Below are 19,981 nucleotides of genomic sequence, written 5' to 3' on the forward strand. Positions count from 1 at the left end.
TCACCAGCCAAAAAGGTTGGGAACTAATGGTTTTATCCTGTTCAGTGATTTGTGTTTTACAAGCTTGTTATACGTTTTTATGTGGAATCTTAACTAGTAACTATAGTTGTCAGCTAAATGTACAATACAGTGTTTTCCTCTGCAATGTATCGGAGCAGATATATGAAAGAAATGCATTTGTATCTCGGAGCGATCATTTATTACCAGCCAAACATTCCCCTTATTAAAGTGTTCCTGCTAGAAGCCATCAGGTATCTGATGAATAGCATCAGTAACTGAGCGGTTCAAGAACAGTTTTATGATCCATGTAAATGGTGGACGAAGATGTGTATCTTTATCTGTTCCTTCCTCTTTGTAGCTCTATGGCCATTACTCTCTAATTTCCTTTTTATTATGCCGTGTTAATTAAGGAAAATCATATTTCGCTCATTCTTCACAGTTGGCTCCTCCGTTAGCTTTAAATTGTGTTCTTCCTTGTCCGCCCACTGGCAGTGCTGTGTTAATTTATTTCTAATTGGTGAGAACTTGTTGATTGTGGGCTCACAGATAGATTTGGTCAGGAGGTTAATGCTTAATGTTAATGTGACAAGGTGATGGTTCCTCTGCTAGCCATGAGCTAACTGCAGCCGCTGAGTAATAACCGAAGCGCTAATGACCCTTTTACAAGCTGATCGTGGCAGGTGCCTGTAAGATAGCAGTGATGCCTTTGACACATTGTTCATGCTCAGATTTACTGGCTCTGAGAAGACCACTTTGACCTCAGCATCATGCTTACATGCAGCAGAATCACTCTGGCTTATGGAGCTGAATTGCTGCACCGTGGCCGGCATTAAAAAGTAATATCAGTGCGCTGGAGCTGCATGAAATGACAATACCTGTGTCACACATAAAGATTCCCGCCGCACGTTGGCCCTCTGTCTCTTTAGTGGCTACAGTATGTCTCGCCTGTGTATTACTATGCATGGAGAATTAGATTTGTTTTCCCTTGTACTCATCAGTTTAAGAGACCAGCCATCCGTTGCTTTTTTAATCTCCATAATGAAAGTGTTTTAATGCCTCCAATTTATTGCCTGGGCAGCCAACAGAATAATTAGCTTTGTTCAGGTTTTTTAAAAAGATGAAAACGCAACAACATTTGAGTCTGGGAACCGCAAACTATAATCAAATGCATTAGTTATTCTACCTGAAGTTATATTGGACAAGAAGAAATTGATTTCTATGGTACGTATTCCAATTAATCAAGCCTTTCCGTGTTTTCTGCTTCTATTCTCTGTCACCTTTCGGGTCCTTTAAGTTGACCGTTTTGATTCCATCAAATAGTGATTTTTGTGTTTGACTCCTCGCCAGTGCTTTAAAACGTCCCACCCACATAAAGACTTTTTCAGCGTAGCTCTAAATAAAGAGGCTTCCAAGCCTTTATTGATTCTCTGTAACCTGTAGTCGATTCCACAAACTAAATCAGATAATTGAAGTCGGTGTCGAGCTAATTGGATTATTGCTTTCCCCCTGAAGAGCTGCCCTCCGCCGCAGCACAGGGATTGCTACATTAGTGGCGTCCGTCAGACATCTGTCATTTAACAGCACAACGCGGTGTCTCGCGCCAAGGAGGGTGAATTGATTAGAAATAGAAAGTGAAGTAATTTCTTTGATTAGATGATTTGTTTGATAATCTTATCATCATCAGATTGCCATCATTTCAGAACTCATACAGAGTTAATTTAATATTAAACATCTCCCGCAATGTCAGAAAAGATTACATTAGAAGTATAAATATGTTTTGCACATTTAACACATTTTTCTTTTTAATGTAACTTCTATTAGCAATTAACGAAAAAGGCTACACAGGAAAAAACATTCCCCTTGTGTCTGGTTGCCTCCAGTCCTTCAAACATGGTTTATGCAAATGAGATGACTATTTGCATAGACATAATTAGGTAATTACAAATCATTTGGCTATGAGCTCAAGCATGTGCACAGACCAGAGATGTTACACGAGTCACATTGTACAGTACGGAGTTAATGAATTGCTTCTGAACAGCAGAGGCATTACAGCATGTGTGGGAACATATGTTGTGTCAGACCTCCTGTTTGAAGACGACAGGTGACATTTTCATGAGTCTTAGTTAAACGCAAGGAGCAGGGGGAAAAATCACTGCCCATTCACAGTCTTCAACGCCAGTTTGGAGCTAAACTAGCTTTCATTATATTAAAAAACAACAAATGCATTTAAGGAAACAGACATATAAGTATAAACAAACCTAGCTGAGTCTGGACACACCACAACTATAATAAAACATCATAAGACTCATTATTGTGGGTTTTTTTCAGACACCAATATGTCATACCCTGAAAAATGATCATTAAAGCACCTGAGAGAGGATTATAGAGGAATATCTTTAAGTCACAATTAGTCTTAGCATACAGTTTCGATAAGTAGGATTTAATTTACAGCAAAGATGTGGAAACAAATAGACAGTCCAGTAAACAAATAGCTCCAACAGTTGCACTGAAAACCCACTTAAGTTAAAGTTGCTGTCAATATACTAATTTACTCAAAATATCAGTGAAATCGTGAGTTTTGAGATTTTTTTTTGTTTTCTTTTTAAAAGTATAACTAGTGGTAAAAAAAATTGTTGTATTTGTATATTAAAGATATATTTTAGTCTGTGAGGGATGATCAAAAGTCATTTAAGTCAATGTGAGGAATCACAATCAGAACTGTGTTCTTTGGTAATAAGTTGAAGGTCGAAGTTTGTGCATATAAACACATCGAGGTAGAAGCTAGCTACAATTACCATCCAATCACGGAGCTTCAATTCTGTTGACATGCATCAGTAATAGCTGGTGGAAGCTAAAAAAAAATACAGCAGTAAGATGATAGATTATACAAGTTAATGTAACTTCAGTTTGTTGGTGAATGTCGGATTCAGTCTGCAACTGTGGCGCCATGTTTTGTTCACAGATTTAACCATGAAGTGTTTTCAATTCGCCACCAGTCTGATTGGCCTCTTCTCCATGGCAACAGGCAGTATTTACAGATGTTCGCCAAAATGGTGGACAGAGGAAAATTTCTCAGAAAAGAAGACCCAAAGTACACAGAGTTTTACACCTTATGTGTGAATTAAATGCTTAAGACACCAAAATAAGATGAAAAAAAAATAACAAAGATCAGATTTGTGTGTGTGTTGCTGCGTGTGTTGCTGTTGATTGCTAATGGCAATGGTCTTTAAAGCCATTTGACAGGAGCAGAAAGGACTCAAAATGTGTCCTAACATGTTTGAGTTGGAGATTGTGAGCCATCATCAAACAAAACAGCAGCAGGGGGGAACACAGAACGTGCCAAGGAATCACTGGAGTGTTTCTGAATTCACCAGAAGCTCATTCCATCGTGCATTCGTGCATGGATGGGCCTCAATCGCCAAGCTGTGCCGCTGACTTGCAGAGTCAGATTTCACGACCGACGTGCGTGTTGCCTAAGTACTAATTTACTGTTTATTTGTGTTTTCCAGAGCAAGAGGATTCCTTTGAGTTCATCATTGTGTCGTTGACCGGTCAGACGTGGAACTTTGAAGCATCTACGTACGAGGAGAGGGAGCTGTGGGTCCAAGCCATCGAGAGCCAGATCTTTGCCAGCCTGCAGTCCTGTGAGAGCATAAAGAACAAGGTACGGTGGGCCATGAGAGATCAGAAACATCACTGAACAGGATTGGACATTACCATCTAATCACAGCATCATCATCATCCTACGGTTCTGCTGCTTCATTTACATTCCTCTTTTAGCCCCTTCTTTCCTGCCCTCACCCTCCCCCGCCCCTCCTCACCCACTTCAAGCTGTCACATGTGGGAGGCTGTCAGACAGGTGCACCGCGGTGTGGGGGAGCTCTTATTAGAACTGACAGACATCAGAGATAGAACACGGCTTGTGTCAGCATACTGGGGAGACACGGCCTCATTTTCATATTCATATTTTCTGTGCCTCAGTCTTTTCCGAAGACTTTGAAAAACCTCTTCTCTCCCGCTCCTCGCTGGTTGTCTATGATTTCAGTTCGGCTGTAATTGTTTGCCTTCCCTTACTCTTGCAATAATTAGTTCCTGGTGACTTATTCTCTCCCTCGTTTCTTGCAGTCTCGGTTAGGCAGCCAAAGTGATGCAATGGCCATTCAGTCCATACGAAACGTGAGGGGGAACAGCTTCTGCGTGGACTGTGATGCACCCAGTGAGTATCACTCTTCACCACAACAGCTGATTTCTCAGTGATAAAGGCCCTGTGTAGTCAGAAAACACTGGCTTCATATGAAAACATCCCCAAACATTTTGATTTTTTGATTTTCAGTTATAGTCTACTGTATCTGTAGCCACTCCAACACAACTGAACTAGATCGCTTGCTCTCGAGAAGAAATCCCTGAAATCCTTCCTGTTGGTTGGTGTGCAGAGCAGCATTTCAACAGGAGAAACTCCACTTAAAGGATTTAACATCACTTAGCAGAGCTGGTGATGTTTAAAACACCGAATAAACAGCAACCACTGTGTCCGATTGTCTGCACCAACTTAACTGATTGATGTTTTTCTTCTGTTGCTCTGGTTAAGATTGCATTTTATTTCACCAGCTCAGTCTGTGCATCTTAGATATGGCGGTAACAGGCAGTGGCACATTAGTCAAACCTGCACATAGCCAGTGGAACATGGTACCACACCCACAGCGATGGAGTAAAACTTGTCTTTTTTTATAATCTTATTTTTCTATCTACGCAGACCCAGACTGGGCCAGTCTGAACCTTGGGGCCTTGATGTGCATCGAGTGCTCCGGGATTCACAGAAACTTGGGCACCCATCTGTCTCGTGTCCGCTCCCTGGACCTGGACGACTGGCCGGTGGAGCTCAGCATGGTGATGACGGCCATCGGTAACACGATGGCCAACAGTGTGTGGGAGGGCGCTTTGGAGGGCTACACCAAGCCGGGGAGCGACTGCACCAGGTTAGCATCCTTCTACAAATAAAGGTGCTGCTTAATGAAGCATGGCGAGATTATAGAATGAGAAGGCTGCGCTGTCTTCTCTCCATTAGCTGCCGTTTATTGGCCACCCACATTTCAGCACAGGCAGTTCACACCACAGAACGCTCCATAAGGAGCACCGGGGGTCCATAAATGTCAGTCTGCTGCGCCAAGAACACAGTATTTTATGTTTGAGCATCGGCCCATCCTGTACACTTTGATCACAATGTCTTTGTTTTATTCGAGTCATCTGAATCCCTCCATGTCTGCATTCTAGGATGTAATGTCTGATATTTGCAGCAGAGTATCTGTTGCCTTGTACGTCTGTCCCTCCTCTAACTTGACTCGAAACTCATGATTTATGAAGGGAGTGTGGTGTGTGACATCATTTCGCACTTCCCTGATAAATGCCCTGACTAGCACCAGATCCATCAAGTTTGGCACTTGACATGTAAGCGCTAATCAAGAAAAGATGTTTTAATGTAAACCACATCTGAAACCAGCCCAAGCTTTCTGTTCCTGCTGGATATCAGCGGACACAGATGAGTTTAACAATAAGCAAGATTGTTCAGAACTTAAACAACTTATTCTGAGTTTTTTTACTTGTGGAACTTAACAAGTAGGACTCCATCATTTTAACGTGTGTCTCTTAAAAAATACTCAGCCACTCGTCCCATACCGCCCTGCCCCAACTTACCCCAATGACTATCTGTTCCCTTTCCCTCTAAGGTACCCAGATCTGGTAGGAGGATTGTTTATCTCTTGGTGACAGGTGAGACCTAGCGTCCCAGTCTGACTAATGACCTGCTGTGTGGCTGTGCAGGTAATTAAGCACACCATTATGGCTAAACCCCACCCCAAGAGCCAGGCCCTCGGGCCCCAAGCTGCCGTGTCACATATCCATCACACAGGGCCGGGTCATCACTCTGTCTGTCACAGCAAAGACTGTCTGTAGGGTTTCCCTGGTGGCATTAGACTGTTTTAACTTCACAGCTTTGGAACTATGTTGCAAAAAGACAAACCAACAGAAACATAGTTGGTTTCTTTTTTACTGCTTCTGCTGCTGCCATTGCTGTTATGGTTAAAAAAGAATGCAAATATAGTATAAACACAATCTCAAGGCTTCACCAAGGACCATATGGATACCACATAGATTAAGTTGATGTGTTTTGATAGCAGCAAATATAGCAGACACGGACGATATCACATGCATTTTAGCTGTACAAGCAGGAAGTCTGTTTGTGTCCTGTCATGTTTATTTGTAAGCAGGATACCTCGAAGTCTTTCCCACCAGATACCACTGAAATCTGTCAAAAGATGAGCCAAAGAACAAGTGACAAGATTAAAATGTTAACTTCTGTTTTTATGGCGTCAATACAATACAAAAAAAAAACAAAAACAAGCACAGATGGAAAATACCATAATTGACAGAAAAAAAATGTGACTGTTATTTAAACGAAAAGAGTTGTGCACTTTTTTGCAGTGTAGCTCAAACATCAGTTCCAGGCCTAATTCCACGGTCAATGCAACAAATACATAAAGCTTTTTTGTCAATGCAGCACTTTCAACACACTCTTCAACCACTACTGGTCGTACAGGTACTGTCAGAGACCTTTTCATGTACACATACTCGGACCATAGTAGCATTAGCATTAGTCGTTATTAAGCACTTAGTAATGGGGGTTAGGGTTATTAAGTTATTAGGATCATAATTTATGAACATCAACTTCCTTACTTATTATCAATAGGCAGTAATTAGGAGGTTATTGAGAGAAAACTGTTAGGCCTAGTAGTTGCAGAATATGGTCATGCAGAATAAGGCAGAATAAGGCCTTTATGATGACTAATGAAAAGCCAATATGCTACTAATATGCATGCTAATAAGCAGCTACTTAATGGTGAAATGTGTACCTAATGTAAAGTGTTTCAGTTTGCTCCTCACTGTGTTTCCATTCTGCTGGTAGTCTGAGGCCTCGTCCTCTTGAATCCATCCAACGCTCTCCGGCCAGTTCAGAACTGAATGATGGCCTACAGTTATTTATTGAATGGTATCTGTGCTAAAGTGCTCCGCTGTGGACTTGATGAAAGATTATTGATGTTGATTCCTCTCTCTACCACTGTCAGTCCCACGTCGCCTCGAGCAGGGAGGTTCTTCATTGTCTTAAAAAATCCGATCTTATCCCGCAGCAGCGTCTCCATTAGTTTTCACTGTCAAACAATAAATCTCATTTGCAGCAGAACTAATCTTCAGACAAAAAAAACAGCAGTTGTAAATATCATATATGGCCACTGGTTATTGAGGTGGTGATGATTTTTTTTTGCTCATAGAACGATGTACCCTTGTGGGGTAAACGTTAGTATCAAATTATTTTTTGCTTGATCACGAATGATGAATGATAACCAGCTTAATGGGATGCAGTTTTTTTTTTCTTTCATTCTTTTAACACCATAAATCCTGACCTGACTCTCTGCCTGCGTATGCTCCTTTTAACTGGAGCACATATGAGAGGATTTTAATTGTGTCACGTCGGTGACATGTAGCAGCTTTGTGATGGCACCCAGGCAGGCAGTGTATGGCCCCCGAGTCCCACTAAACATTAGTGACACCTAATCTAAACGATTCAGTAACTACCTGAATATCAGCTCACTGTCTGATTGAATGTCTCCTGCAAGACTAGTTTTACCCCTTGCATTTTTGAGATTTAACTTAAAAGCATTCATCCACAAGATTGGTTTAGCTTATGATATTCTGGATCGAAAGAACACAGTATATAGATTTGTCGTACGCAGAGACGCACAGCAGCACTAAAAATTACTGGCGTACATCAGACTGATTACAGGCATCGTAATGGGAAGCATGTTTATATCTATGCATATATGCATACATGTTTACACCTGTTTTTAGACCTTATAGAAAAATGCATAGACCCATATTCTAAAAAGCACTCTTTATAAAGTTTAGTTGTAAGTAATGGCTGTATTGATGTATCATACATTATTTGCTAATGCTTTTTAGATCAGTTATAAGCTATTGATGTTGGCAAATTCTCGATTGCCGGGTGATAAAAAAAACCCCTTCGGCTGGTGTCAATCCTTTCTTTGTGGTATTATTGCAGCTATAAATGTTGTTCATCCATTAATAAATGCTTATGTGTTTCTCACTTTCTAATAAGCCATCAGGCCTGCAGCTCCAAAGGTTAATAAGTCATTAATAAAGGCTTTTAATCGTGAAGTCTGCAGCTGGAAGTGTTAATATTTTGTTCAAAATTGATTGATGGTAAGAAGTCAGATGTTTCAAAGCGATTTTTCACAAGCAGGCACGTTGTTTTTATTCATGGCTTATAACTGATCTTTAAAGAATTTTTGAGTTTTATTAATAAGCCGTTCGTTACAATTCATAACCCATTCATAAAGGCCTAATTAAAAAGCACCACAGGATGCATTAAATGTGGAAGTCAGACCCGGCTAGGTTACAGTCACAGCCGTGATAATAAATTTGTGCGAGCCCTGCAATCGCTGCTGATCTCTGCAGTCAGCATGTTGGAGGGGAGTTGTTCTTTTAATTAGCACCTGGGAGTCGTTGTGTTTTGCACGTCACCTCTAATTGCTTGGCATGTTCGTGATAGAAAACACCGCAGAATATTTTGACGGATACTGTGGGGGAGGTCCAACAGCTAACTTCAGCCTCATCTTCAACTGGCACACACACACACACACACACACACACACTCACAGTGAAACTCACACACACACACGCAGACACCAGTTCTCATTTGGGGGAGATGTCCTGGAGCGTGGACGGATGTGGACGGCTATCCCTCACTGACGCGGGCCTCTCACTGTCACCCTCTGTAGGCTCCGCGCCGCCCTCGGCCACAGGCAGGTAATAGCTCTGATGAGAGCCCTCCACTTTGTTTCAGAAATAATTTGCCACTCCTGCCGCCTGCAGGGGCCGCGTGGTAATAAAAATGAATCACACCACTAACCTCTCCAAACCTGGCCCCACTGCTTCTTTTTAACCCCTTCTGCGCCGACAGTGGCGTCTTGGCTCGTCCTCCCGAGCTGTTTGCATGTTTACAACATCGGTGCTTTGGCCATCAGATTCCTGATCTAGGATTCGTCCACAGCGGCCTCCGTCCTCTATGTTGGTGCCCAAAACACAGAGCAAAGCTTCCGGGCTGCTCACAGGTTAGAAGTGCCTGAGCGCCAACTCTCAAAAGAGCTTTTAGAATAGCCGACCTGCCATGAGCTCTGGTGGAGGAAGAGTAATTAATTAAGACAAATGAGTGGCTGGGTCTTCCCATGTCCTCACTCTCTCTGTCTCTCTCTCTCCTCCTCCCTCTCTAAATGAAACCCACAGGTCAGTAATTAGCCCTGTGTGGGAGAAGTGGTACCACAGTCACTAATTGCCCACATGCCACCGGGTTTTCAGAGCCAGGTAGACGTATTGGAAGGACTGATTCATTATGATGCAGTCTACTTAACTGTCCAATTCAGTTGTAATATTGTTAGCATTACAAAATCTTAACAAAAACTGCTTGTCTGATGCCGCGGAAGAAAAAAGGGATCCAAGACAGTCGCTTTATTGGGCCTATATTTTGAGATGTGTGCGTACGTGAAGCAGCCTGCATACATAAGCGGGGCATGTGTTATCGTCCCCTCAGCTTTGTATGAGAGGCGAGGGTTCAGCAGGGGTTAACAGCATGAGCATTTAAGGGTGTTAGTCTTGCTGGCACAAAAACACAGCCACTCCATCACGAGGAGTCTGACAACCTCATTAATGTCACAATATATTCAACTCATCCCTCTGCCTGCCTACGGCACCCAGATGCTCTCCTGTTGGCCTCTCTATAGAGCTCCACACAACAACCTTTTGAATTCTGGTCATCTGTTCAGGCTGCGCTCTGGAGGCGAGAAAAGTGGCAGCTATTGCACTTGTTAAAATATTTGTCTTAATTCTTTTGCAGCTGTTCTTCTCAGAGCGGGCATACCATGTCTACACTGTACCCGCTGGACCATAGGGGGCCTTATTTAGCACTTTTGCTGCGGCGTTTACTGTGTTGCTCCTTCATTTCTCGCCCTTAGCAACCTTTGATGCTTTGGGGCCCAGCATTCTTTCCCCGTTGAGTGCACTTTTTTTTTTTTTTTTCATCTCTGTCGTTTCCCTCTGAGCCCCCTCTCTGTCTTTCTGCTGCTGTCCCTCTTCCTCACTCTCTGTCTCTTCCCTCCCCTCGGTTTGTGGAAGTGAAGCTGCTGGCTGCATGGGAATCGGTCCCCATACAAGTTGCCCACCCCCACTGTGAGGTCTGTTCAGGCTGGTCAAACCCCATGATCCCCCCCCCCCCCCAACCCTCCGACACCACCACCGCCATTTCTCCCCTTCACTGCGTCTATTTGATGTGTCCGCAGTGAATCTGGATCCCGGGGAACAGTAGGAGGAGCCTTAGAAGCTTTGATTGTTTAGGTGGACTCAGTATGTGTTTGAAAGATGGGCGAGCGGTGGGACGGACATCCTCCTCTTCCTATGGACCAATGCACCTTTATTGCAGGCAGTCAGATTGGTCATTCTGTGGCTTCTTCACCGCTGGCTCCACCCCCGCCGTCTCAGTTTCCCTTCCCTTCTTATAAATTCCCGTTCGCCTTTGTCTTTCAGGCTTGACTAATTATCCTTGTTTGTCCCTCTTTATTTGAATTCAGTCATGTGTTCTTGACTCCGTGGGCTGGGTTTAGGAGAATCATTCCGCCATTTGCCACTTAATTAAGTCAGGGTCAGGATCCATTGCTCAACGCAGAGCTGAAAGGACAGAGCTCTAATAGAATTATAAAAGAGGCCTTTCTCTACTGTTAAGGCTGCCTTTATCTAGGTGGGCTCTAAATGAAAGGGGACACCAGCTCTGGACAGGAGCCCATTTCCACTTTAGAGTCACCGAGCATTTTGATGTTTGCCCAAGATTTCTTTCAAATAAAATTCAATGACGGAAAGTTAAACAAGATGCGAGATATAACTGTGAATGATGGAGGAAGTTTGTGACGAAGCAAGCGCCGCTTGTTTTTGGTCGAAAAAGAGACACAGGCATTTTTATTGGGAACCTTCAGCTCCCCTCTGTCCCCTAAGCAACAGAGAAATTTAGAACAAGTATGTGCTTAAGCAAGGGTGGGGAAATGGTGTCTGTTGGTGCCCATGCCTGGATGTGTGTGTGTGTGTGTGTGTGTGTGTGTGTGTGTGTGTGTGTGTGTAAGAGTAACCATCACTTCAATTTCCTAAATATCCCCCCATGCTGTGAAAATTCACTCTCCTCTCCCTCTCCACCTCCCCTCCTTCTCTGTCCTGGTGCTTTGACATGCTAAATCTGCTGATTTTATTTTTCTTCCTCCTGTGGTGAGGAAGTGTCCTTTTCAAGGGTCTCAGTTTTCCCCCTGACTGTCTAAACCCTACCTCTGTTTGGATTGTTTTTCTATTTCAAACAAAGGACAGAGGCGGGATTACCATTTCACTTCCCTTCACACTCTGTGTTTCAAGTGGCAGCAGCTTAGGAATTTTTAAAAACCACTGCCTGCCTGCTTTTGCTTTTCTTTTTTTTCCTCTAAAGCAGGCCGCGTAAAAAGGGAACTGTGGTTGAATTTAGAGCTCAGCATCAGCAGTGAGTGAGGCCTTTTCCTGCAGGTCCTTGGGGCTGATTTTGCAGCGGAGGATAACAAAGTGTCCTCAGGGCTCCTTTCTGAGATGTTGACGTCTTCTTAATGGCTCTCCTCAGCCTTTTTGTTTCACATCTTGGTGCTAACTTTCTGCCTCATTTAGCTCATATCAATTCACTGGGCTCTACACATTCAGCATCTCATTCATGGTCTAGCTTTCTGAAGCAAACTTTGGACAACAGCTCTCCGTGATTGTTTTTAACCATGCTCAGATTTGTTGTTGAAGGTTGTACATTTTCTGCCTTGGGGATTACAGTTACTTACAGAGATTTGAGACATACTTTATCCTCTTTGGCAGTAAAAACAACAACAAAAAAAAGACACTTGTTCTCAAAGAGTCCACCGGAAATAAGAGGGGAGGGCAGGACGGCCCCTTCCTGCTCTGAGCAGTACACTGGTTCTAAGGCCAATTGATTTGCTAACAGGCTTGTCCACACATAATGACTGAGTAGGGATTGATGGAGGTCTTACACCATAAAACTCTAAGCCAGTGCAATTGCCTGCCATTAGGGCTGTATTGTTGCTCACATAATACCCTCATCCTTAAGAAAAGATTTTCTTAAGGTTTCGCAGGGTGACAGACTTTCTCCTCTACATTTTCTTTGAGGTCATAACAGAAATGTAGCCATATGCTTCTAGACGTAATAGCTTTAAGACTATTTTAAGGAGGTTGCTTTATGAGTGTCTGGTGGGGTTTTGCAGTTAATCAATCTGTGCTCGGGCTCTGATAAAGACATGTTCCTCCTCCATCATATCCTTAACTCCTGCACTTTGGGCCAGTGCCAGGCTCCTCTGTGCTAGTGAGCCTGGCAGCTGACATGTGAGTCTGAAAATGGTTGCTGTCTGTGGTAAGTTGGCAGCTTTGACACCTCGCTGCTAAGGTTGTAATAAAGGAGAGTGACTAATGTTGAACTGGTTACTATTGTTAAAACTGCAGCTGTAATTGAAAATAAGCTATTTTGGGGATATACTCTGGGTCATTTCACACAAATTACAAAATAACCTCTCTTTGGTATTTTGCAGTGCAGATGGCTTCTGGTTTTACCCAAGCAGGCTTTGAGATAATTAGATATCTGTGCATTATCTACAGTGAACAGTACATTGTTTCCTCTGTGCCACAGACCTGTTAAAACTGTTAAAAACACATCAGTGAGCCACACTTATGCACTGGGTGACACGGTCCCTCATTATGATGAATGTGGGCACTGAGGTTTACTTAAGTTGAACCCACATGCACCGTACCGCAGCTGTAAATTCACTAGTGCACAAGATCTGTATTCATTCACAGCTGCAAATAGTCCCTAATAAATGCACTGTTTACTCCTGTCTGAGTAACGTTTGGTTAAAAACTACAGTGCCAAACTATATTTTTGCGGGCTCTTTAAGTGGATTTAAGTTAAGAGAGCCACAGACAGGGTAGAGAAGTTTGTTGGTTCTGGTCTTTCCAGGGGCATTAGCTTCATCCTTTCAATGTCATTTGGCAAACCCGTGAGCACCACGATTGAAATTCCATTCATCTCCATTGTATTGAGGTGGACACAGAAAGAATGGATAGAATCAAATAAAACCAAATGTGTCTAAATACAACTTCTGTCACTACAAATATAATGTGTAGATGTGATGTTGTGTCGCTCATCTAAAAGGTTGATTTTGGTAATTAGGTTGTGCTATTTCAGTTTGTTGTCACTGTGATTATGATGAAAGAGAATGAAATTAGACTGTCAGTTTCTGTTGCTGCTAACCCTCAGCCCGTTGATAGAGAGTCCCACGAGAGCCTTGTCACTCCAGCCAGCGTCGCCGCCTCAACTTATCCGTACAAACCTTCTCCTCTCTGTCACTCAGCCACAAATCCAAACAACAGCCTCTTTCTGCTCCCCTTATCACACCGGCTGACAGGGTCACGGGGTTAGTGCCACACTGGGCATGCTCAGTCATTCACATATTGATATTGATTTTTTTTTTTTTCTTTCTTATTTGGACAGTTTGTATGTGGGCAGAGAATGAAATGGGGTGGGGTGGGGGGGTCAAGATGGGGAGCAATAGATAGAATTCTGCCTGGCGATAGAGGATGGAGCCATCCCTCAGTCTCTATTCTCTGCTGCATGCTGGAGTGAAGCAGCCCCACATCCCACCGTCCCTCTCTGGCTGCCATTCAGCCCCATCGATCTGACTCAGGGCCCAGCCACCCCAAGGGAGACTGGGGCTCGGAGACACACTGCCTCTTTTGTGGAGGGGATCCACCAGTTCAGACTGACAGCCGACAGCGCTGATAAAAATACATCCCCCTCCTTCCTGTATTGTCCACAGCAGACATGCTGTTCAAGATGTGTAACCTTTAGAAAGCTGGCCAGGCTCTAACCGTCTTGCTGTCGACTGTAATCACTAGAAAGTGGAATATTGCCCAGAGCGCCATACCCTTTGGCATTCTCTCATCTCTGCAGCCAATCTCACTGTATTATTTCCCACTGTGATAGTGGAGGCTCGTGGTTTTCCTGTGCTCTAATAATTTTGAATTGTCACTTACACCAGTGAGTCTTTTTCGGCCAATTACTGTAATACTTCCCTTGTGTATCTACATTCTGCCTTTGGCACATGGCTTTGAGTTCAAATCACTGCCTCTGAATTATGAGCTATGCATTGAAAGTTCTTTAACTTAGGTGCTAAATTGCTCATAGCATGTTCACCATGTTTCACCCCGCCTGACCTGTAGCGTCCCTGTCATTTCCTTCTCTCCAGGGAGGAGAAGGAGCGCTGGATCCGAGCCAAGTATGAGCAGAAGCTCTTCCTGGTGGGACTGCCCCAGTCGGACGTGCCCCTGGGGCAGCAGCTCCTTCGGGCGGTGGTGGAGGATGACCTGAGGTTGGTGGTGCTGCTGCTGGCACACGGCACCAAGGAGGAGGTTAACGAGACCTACGGGGACGGAGACGGACGCACCGCTCTGCACCTGTCCTGTGCCATGGCCAACGTGGTCATCACACAGCTGCTCATCTGGGTGAGTTGGGTCAGAGGTGGATGAACATTGTTATTGTACGTATTTAGTGTTTGGGCAAGTGAGTGTGAAGTGAATGATTTCTCAACCACCACCGTCTTTAACCCCTTGCCAGATGTGCTGGTTTCTACTGGCAGATGTTCATCATTTGGAGTTTTATTTCTCAGTTAGCTCAATTCTGTTATCTGCAAGTTTAATTTAAAAGGGGCAGTTCCTTCAAGGAAACTCTAAACAAATAATTGTCTCAGCTTCAATTAGTATTAGATTAAACACGTCTTTCCAAGAAACAATTCGAAAAGTACTGACAATCTACAGACCAGTAAAATAAAGCGTTGCCAGTGATTTCCCAACATGAGAGGTTGAATGCTGGTTTTTGCTGTTTGGAATAAATTCCACTGGAAAACTACTGAATCACCTATTTATTTATCTTCTTGGCCCAGACAGGAGTCTGTTTTAAGTCTAAAAATTTGACGTTGCAAGTGTGGAATTTCCCCCAAGGCCGCTAAAACTAAACATTTCAAATACAATCACGTCAATGGTAGCTACGGTAGTGGGAAAAAAAACAAAAAAAACATGTTGTGTCGAAGTGTTGTTCAACTACTACAAGATATTTGGATATTTCCACATAATTTTATGGACTGTACATAAAAAAAAAATGTGAGTTTGAGTAGTTTGCCATATATAAGCACTATATACTGCAGTTTTAATGAAGTATTGGGACACGCAGATACAGAAAATACTGTATATCTGATATTTTCATACAACAACTTCACTGCTACCTCAAGAATGTAAAAGTTATAAGTATAAGAAGTTAGAGTAAGAATAAAAAATCAGATTTTTACACAGTTGCTCATATCACCTGTTTTTTTTAATTTGCAAAGTAAATGCTGATAAATTCCTGTTAATTCCTCAGAATTTCTCCGAAATATATAAATCTAATATCTGATCTGCCTTCCGTCCCTGTCATGTTATCCCACAGTATGGTGTGGACGTGAAGAGTCGGGATGCCCGCGGCCAGACCACGCTGTCCTACGCTCGGCGAGCCGGCAGCCAGGAGTGCGCGGACATCTTACTTCAGCACGGTTGCCCCAACGATACGGGCAGCCTGACGTCCGTGCCCACGCCCAACATGAGCCGCCGCAACCCCAATCCCAACATCAACAACAACAACGCCCAGTGTGAGCTCAACCGCAGTATCAGCATCATGTAGGAGCCAGAGAGCGGCCGCAGACGAACACACAAAACCCCGAACCCACCCGTCTCCTCCCAGCACTTTCTCTGTTTCACACTGTGTAACCAGATTCAGTACCAATGGAGAGATCTCAGGAGGGATGGACTCGTTGATATTCCACTACGCCGAAAGATGTGGGCGTTTGGCGTTCGGACGTTGTACATTGTTTGTTTTGTATTGTTATTTTTTATGTTTTGTTTGTTAAATTCATTCAATCTTGGCCTGAAGTGATCATGATCGGCTTTAAGCTTTTTGTTTTTTAAGCGTCAACCAAACAAATGACTTAATGGCGTTCATACCTAACCCTACGAAAAGCATTTCCTTAATGCTTGAACATTTCCTTTTATGTCTTCCCCTTCTGCGATGTGAACTGATTTTATAATGAGCGTGAATGAGAAACTTCCCTCAAATTTCCAAGCCTAAGCATAATAACATAAAACTGTGAGGAATAGTTTTACAAGTGACAAAACAATGATGTGGGAAAGAAACTAAATCTTCCATGATATCAGTGGCTGTTACAGCTTTAGTAATGATGCATGTCTTCAACACAGCTATCAAACTCTTGACATATTATTCATATACAAAGGCAAAGCAATTATAGTTGAAGAGTCCAAATGATTTAGATACTTAATTCACAGGAAAATGGGTTCGGATCATCATAAAGGAGTTGATTGCAGAATTCCTTTCAGACGAAAGTGAGTCATTTCCTTTGCCACCCTTATCGTGATCCTCCAGTAAAAGTGTCCATGACTATAAAGGAATTAAGGGACTTAATGTTTTATGACCATTGAACCACATGGCTTTGTAAGCGTGCCTCTTCAATCAGAATTCATTCAAATTCAAAGGTTTGATTGAAACAGTGAAATTGTGCCATTACGATGTCTTTGTGGAGTAATTTTCCGATTGACCAGATTGTCTTGATAATTATTTGACACAGATTCACACAATTTCAAACCGTACTGGAATATCTCTTCACCTCCTTTGGCCAAAGGCTGAAAAATTGGTACTCTCAAGAGCATTTCCCCTTTCATTGCTGTGAAATATGGTGCTGTGTGTGTGTGTGTGTGTGCGTCCATACATAACTCTATGACACGTGTGTGCTTACGTCTTCGTCTGTAACCGTGTGCAGCAGCGAGCGGCTGGGCATTTCTGTTCATACACATTGGAGAAAGGACACTGGAGGGAATAGACCTACAGTGAAGATTTGGGGGACATAAATGTGTTTTAATGTACAGACATCTGTAAAAAAGTAGTTCTTGTTCGTTCACCTTGTTGCTTATAAGAACAGTTTAAACTAACTCTGACTTTTAGAGTAAAAAAGAAAAAAAAAACTTTCCTTAAACTGTGTGCCCTCCCCCATCCTGAGAACCTGTCAGTCTAAAAGCAGGGAGTTAACAAAATACATTCATGAGAGAGTGACATTTAGGGATTAATATGAGCAAGGAGGTTCATAGAGGGCAGCATAATTAGTTTGACTCTCTTTGCATTAATGCAAATGTACAGTAATCCACAGACATGATAAGCCAGTTCATTTATAGTAAATAGGACTTGTGTAAGAAATTGAATTCAGGTGAAGTTGGCACAATGTCTACAGTGTGTTATCCCTTTTACTCAACTGCCGTTTTTAAGGTTTTAAACATCTTGATTTTCTGGGATTACAAAGGCAGGATGTATGTTTACAGAGCAAGTTCTGAACTTGGTACAGTAGTTTAACGATTCTGTTGTTGCTTTACAGTATTCCTGTTTGCAGAGCCCAAGTGAGTGAATATGTGGTCAGAAGAAGATGTTTGTAAATCCAGGAGATAGCGATATCGTAAAGGAATAGCTTGACATTCCTGAAAATACTCTTATTTGCTTTCTTGACCAGAAGTTTGACCAGAAGATTGATACTTTTCTTCTGCCTGTATGTTAAGTGCAAAGCTGGAGCCAGGACATGGTTAGCCTAGCCTAGCAAACAGTTAGCCTGGCTTAGCAAAAAGCTACAACACCTAACTTCCTTTAAAAACACAAATTGTCATTTTTGCTTTTCTGTTTTTGTATGAATTAAAGAAACAAGACATATTATATTAATTTCTAAGCTTTAGAGGTGCTGGTAGGCAGATTTCCAGAATTTTAAGAAAGCCAAGCTAGCTGTTTCCATTCTTCATGCTAGCTAAGCTAATGTCTTCCTGGCTCTAGCTCCATACTTAACGCACAGGCACGAGTGGTATTGATCTTCTCATCTAATCAGTAATGAAGGCAATAAGCATATTTCTCAAAATGTCAAACAATTTCGTCAAGGCATCCAAAACTGGCCACAAATTCAACCAGATACTTTTGAATTTACTTGCACTGTACAGTGGTACGGCCTTATTTCTGGTTTCTACTTGACCAACTTATTTCAATAAGTACATTTCAGTGTCCGAGGGGATTACTGAGGAGTTTAATGTGTATAGTGATTACCTGAACCCTTTACATATGGTAGATGAAAAAAACACTATAAACCTGCCTGTTTTTTCTCCCCAAACGCAACATGAAGTGTACATATCAGCTTAATGCTTTTATTTGAAGATAAAATCCTCCTAGAGAAACAAGCTAAACAGGTTTTAGGTCAACAGTCCCCTTGACCCACGAACCATATTTTGATATGTTGTTTTTGTTTCTCTTTAGACATATTTTTAAGGTACTTCTGTTTGGTCTCGACATTAATCGGCCATCTTTGGTACTTGTGTATAATGATGTACATTTGACATATTTATAATGCAGTATGTAAATATCTTTTTTGTTTTGTTTTTGTTCAAGTTAATTTTTCCTATTGTAATTCCTTTTACGTTCAGAACGTGAAACAAAGCAAAAGCTAAAGAGTAACATGTTGTATGCTTGGATGCTTGGCTGACTGTTGACCTATTAATAAACACTCAAATAAAACGATGTAGCCTTCCCTGCATTTAGGGAAATCGACACATTTGTCTGGTGTATGTGTTCATTCATCGTCCATCACCCTTCTGTCCCCTCTGCACAAGACCTGCTGACGCCTAACTGATGAGGTGAGAGTGTCTTTCAAAATAAAAGTCTCCTCATTGCTTCAACAAGAACTGCCATTTCATGTTTTTGCCTTTTGCATGTTGTCATCATCGTCAAACTTCATGGAGAAATTCAACATCACTGGAACAGACATGGCCCTGTTAGTGTGTCCAAGATGACTCAACGAAGCCTGTCTTGAGGTAAGTAAAGCAACCTCTCCACTTCCTGCTTGTGGGACCCCCCCCCAACAGTTGTTGAAAGAGGATTAAGATAAAGAGCCGGGCTTAGTGTCAGGCAGCACAACACTGTGGGGAAAAGTGAAAGGTCTCAGTGTTCAGAGGAGTCAAGCCCTCACTAATCCACTTCTTATTTCCTGCTAATCTTGTCTCAGCATATCTTTATCCCCTTCCTCTCTCTGTTGGCCAGCATTGTTTGAGCTTTATCACCTGGTTTCTCTTTAGTCTCCTCCTCCTCCTTCGACACTGTCTTGATATGGAGCCACAATGCACAGAGTCATGCTTGAAGGCCCTGAAAACTTATTTCCTTCCTTAGCAGTGGTATGGGGTCTTACATGAGCCCAAAAGGTGATGTCACACAACCTTGCCCCAATCAGAATGTAGCAATATTTGAACGATCAGAATCTGATGACATTTGGCAGGTAGTTGTCAGACAAATCTCAAACCACACTAATTGAAGTAGATTAGCTGAGTTTTTGACTATTAAACTGTTGTTTTGTTTTTAAATGCTGCGTATTTGGTCATGAATATTCAGTGTTATAGAAAGAATTTTAAGCACCGACTTATGACCTTTTAAGTTAATATAGAGTTGTTAGCAAACAGGTGCCTGTTTCCACATCCAACAGCGAAATTAGCATCAATTTGAAATTGTGTTTGTGTCTTCCAGACAAATGTATCTTCAATATTCACTCTGTTTTTGGTCCCCACCAACTCCTGAAGGGAATATCTGGCTCTTTAGCTGCTAAATGCTCCACTATGCTCACCAGCTAGTTGCTAACTGTGTGTTTGATGTAGGACAGGTTTTGTGCAGAGAGATTTTAGAGCTTTCTTT

General features: G+C 42.4%; 1 protein-coding gene across 3 annotated transcripts in view; it reads left to right on the forward strand.

Annotated features, from left to right (window-relative positions):
* The window catches only part of agap3 (ArfGAP with GTPase domain, ankyrin repeat and PH domain 3), a 115,340-nt gene extending 96,486 nt beyond the window's left edge, over positions 1-18,854 (forward strand). For all 3 annotated transcript variants that reach the window (XM_076744289.1, XM_076744290.1, XM_076744288.1), the window contains exons 14-18: positions 3,510-3,664; positions 4,126-4,216; positions 4,754-4,976; positions 14,427-14,682; positions 15,659-18,854. In XM_076744289.1, the coding sequence (XP_076600404.1) occupies positions 3,510-3,664; positions 4,126-4,216; positions 4,754-4,976; positions 14,427-14,682; positions 15,659-15,889 (956 nt within the window). In that variant the 3' untranslated portion in view covers positions 15,890-18,854. The remainder of the gene's footprint in view (positions 1-3,509; positions 3,665-4,125; positions 4,217-4,753; positions 4,977-14,426; positions 14,683-15,658) is intronic.
* Positions 18,855-19,981: the final 1,127 nt, after the last annotated feature.

Source organism: Chaetodon auriga, chromosome 12 (genome assembly GCF_051107435.1).
Source record: "Chaetodon auriga isolate fChaAug3 chromosome 12, fChaAug3.hap1, whole genome shotgun sequence".
Lineage (NCBI taxonomy): Eukaryota > Metazoa > Chordata > Actinopteri > Chaetodontiformes > Chaetodontidae > Chaetodon > Chaetodon auriga.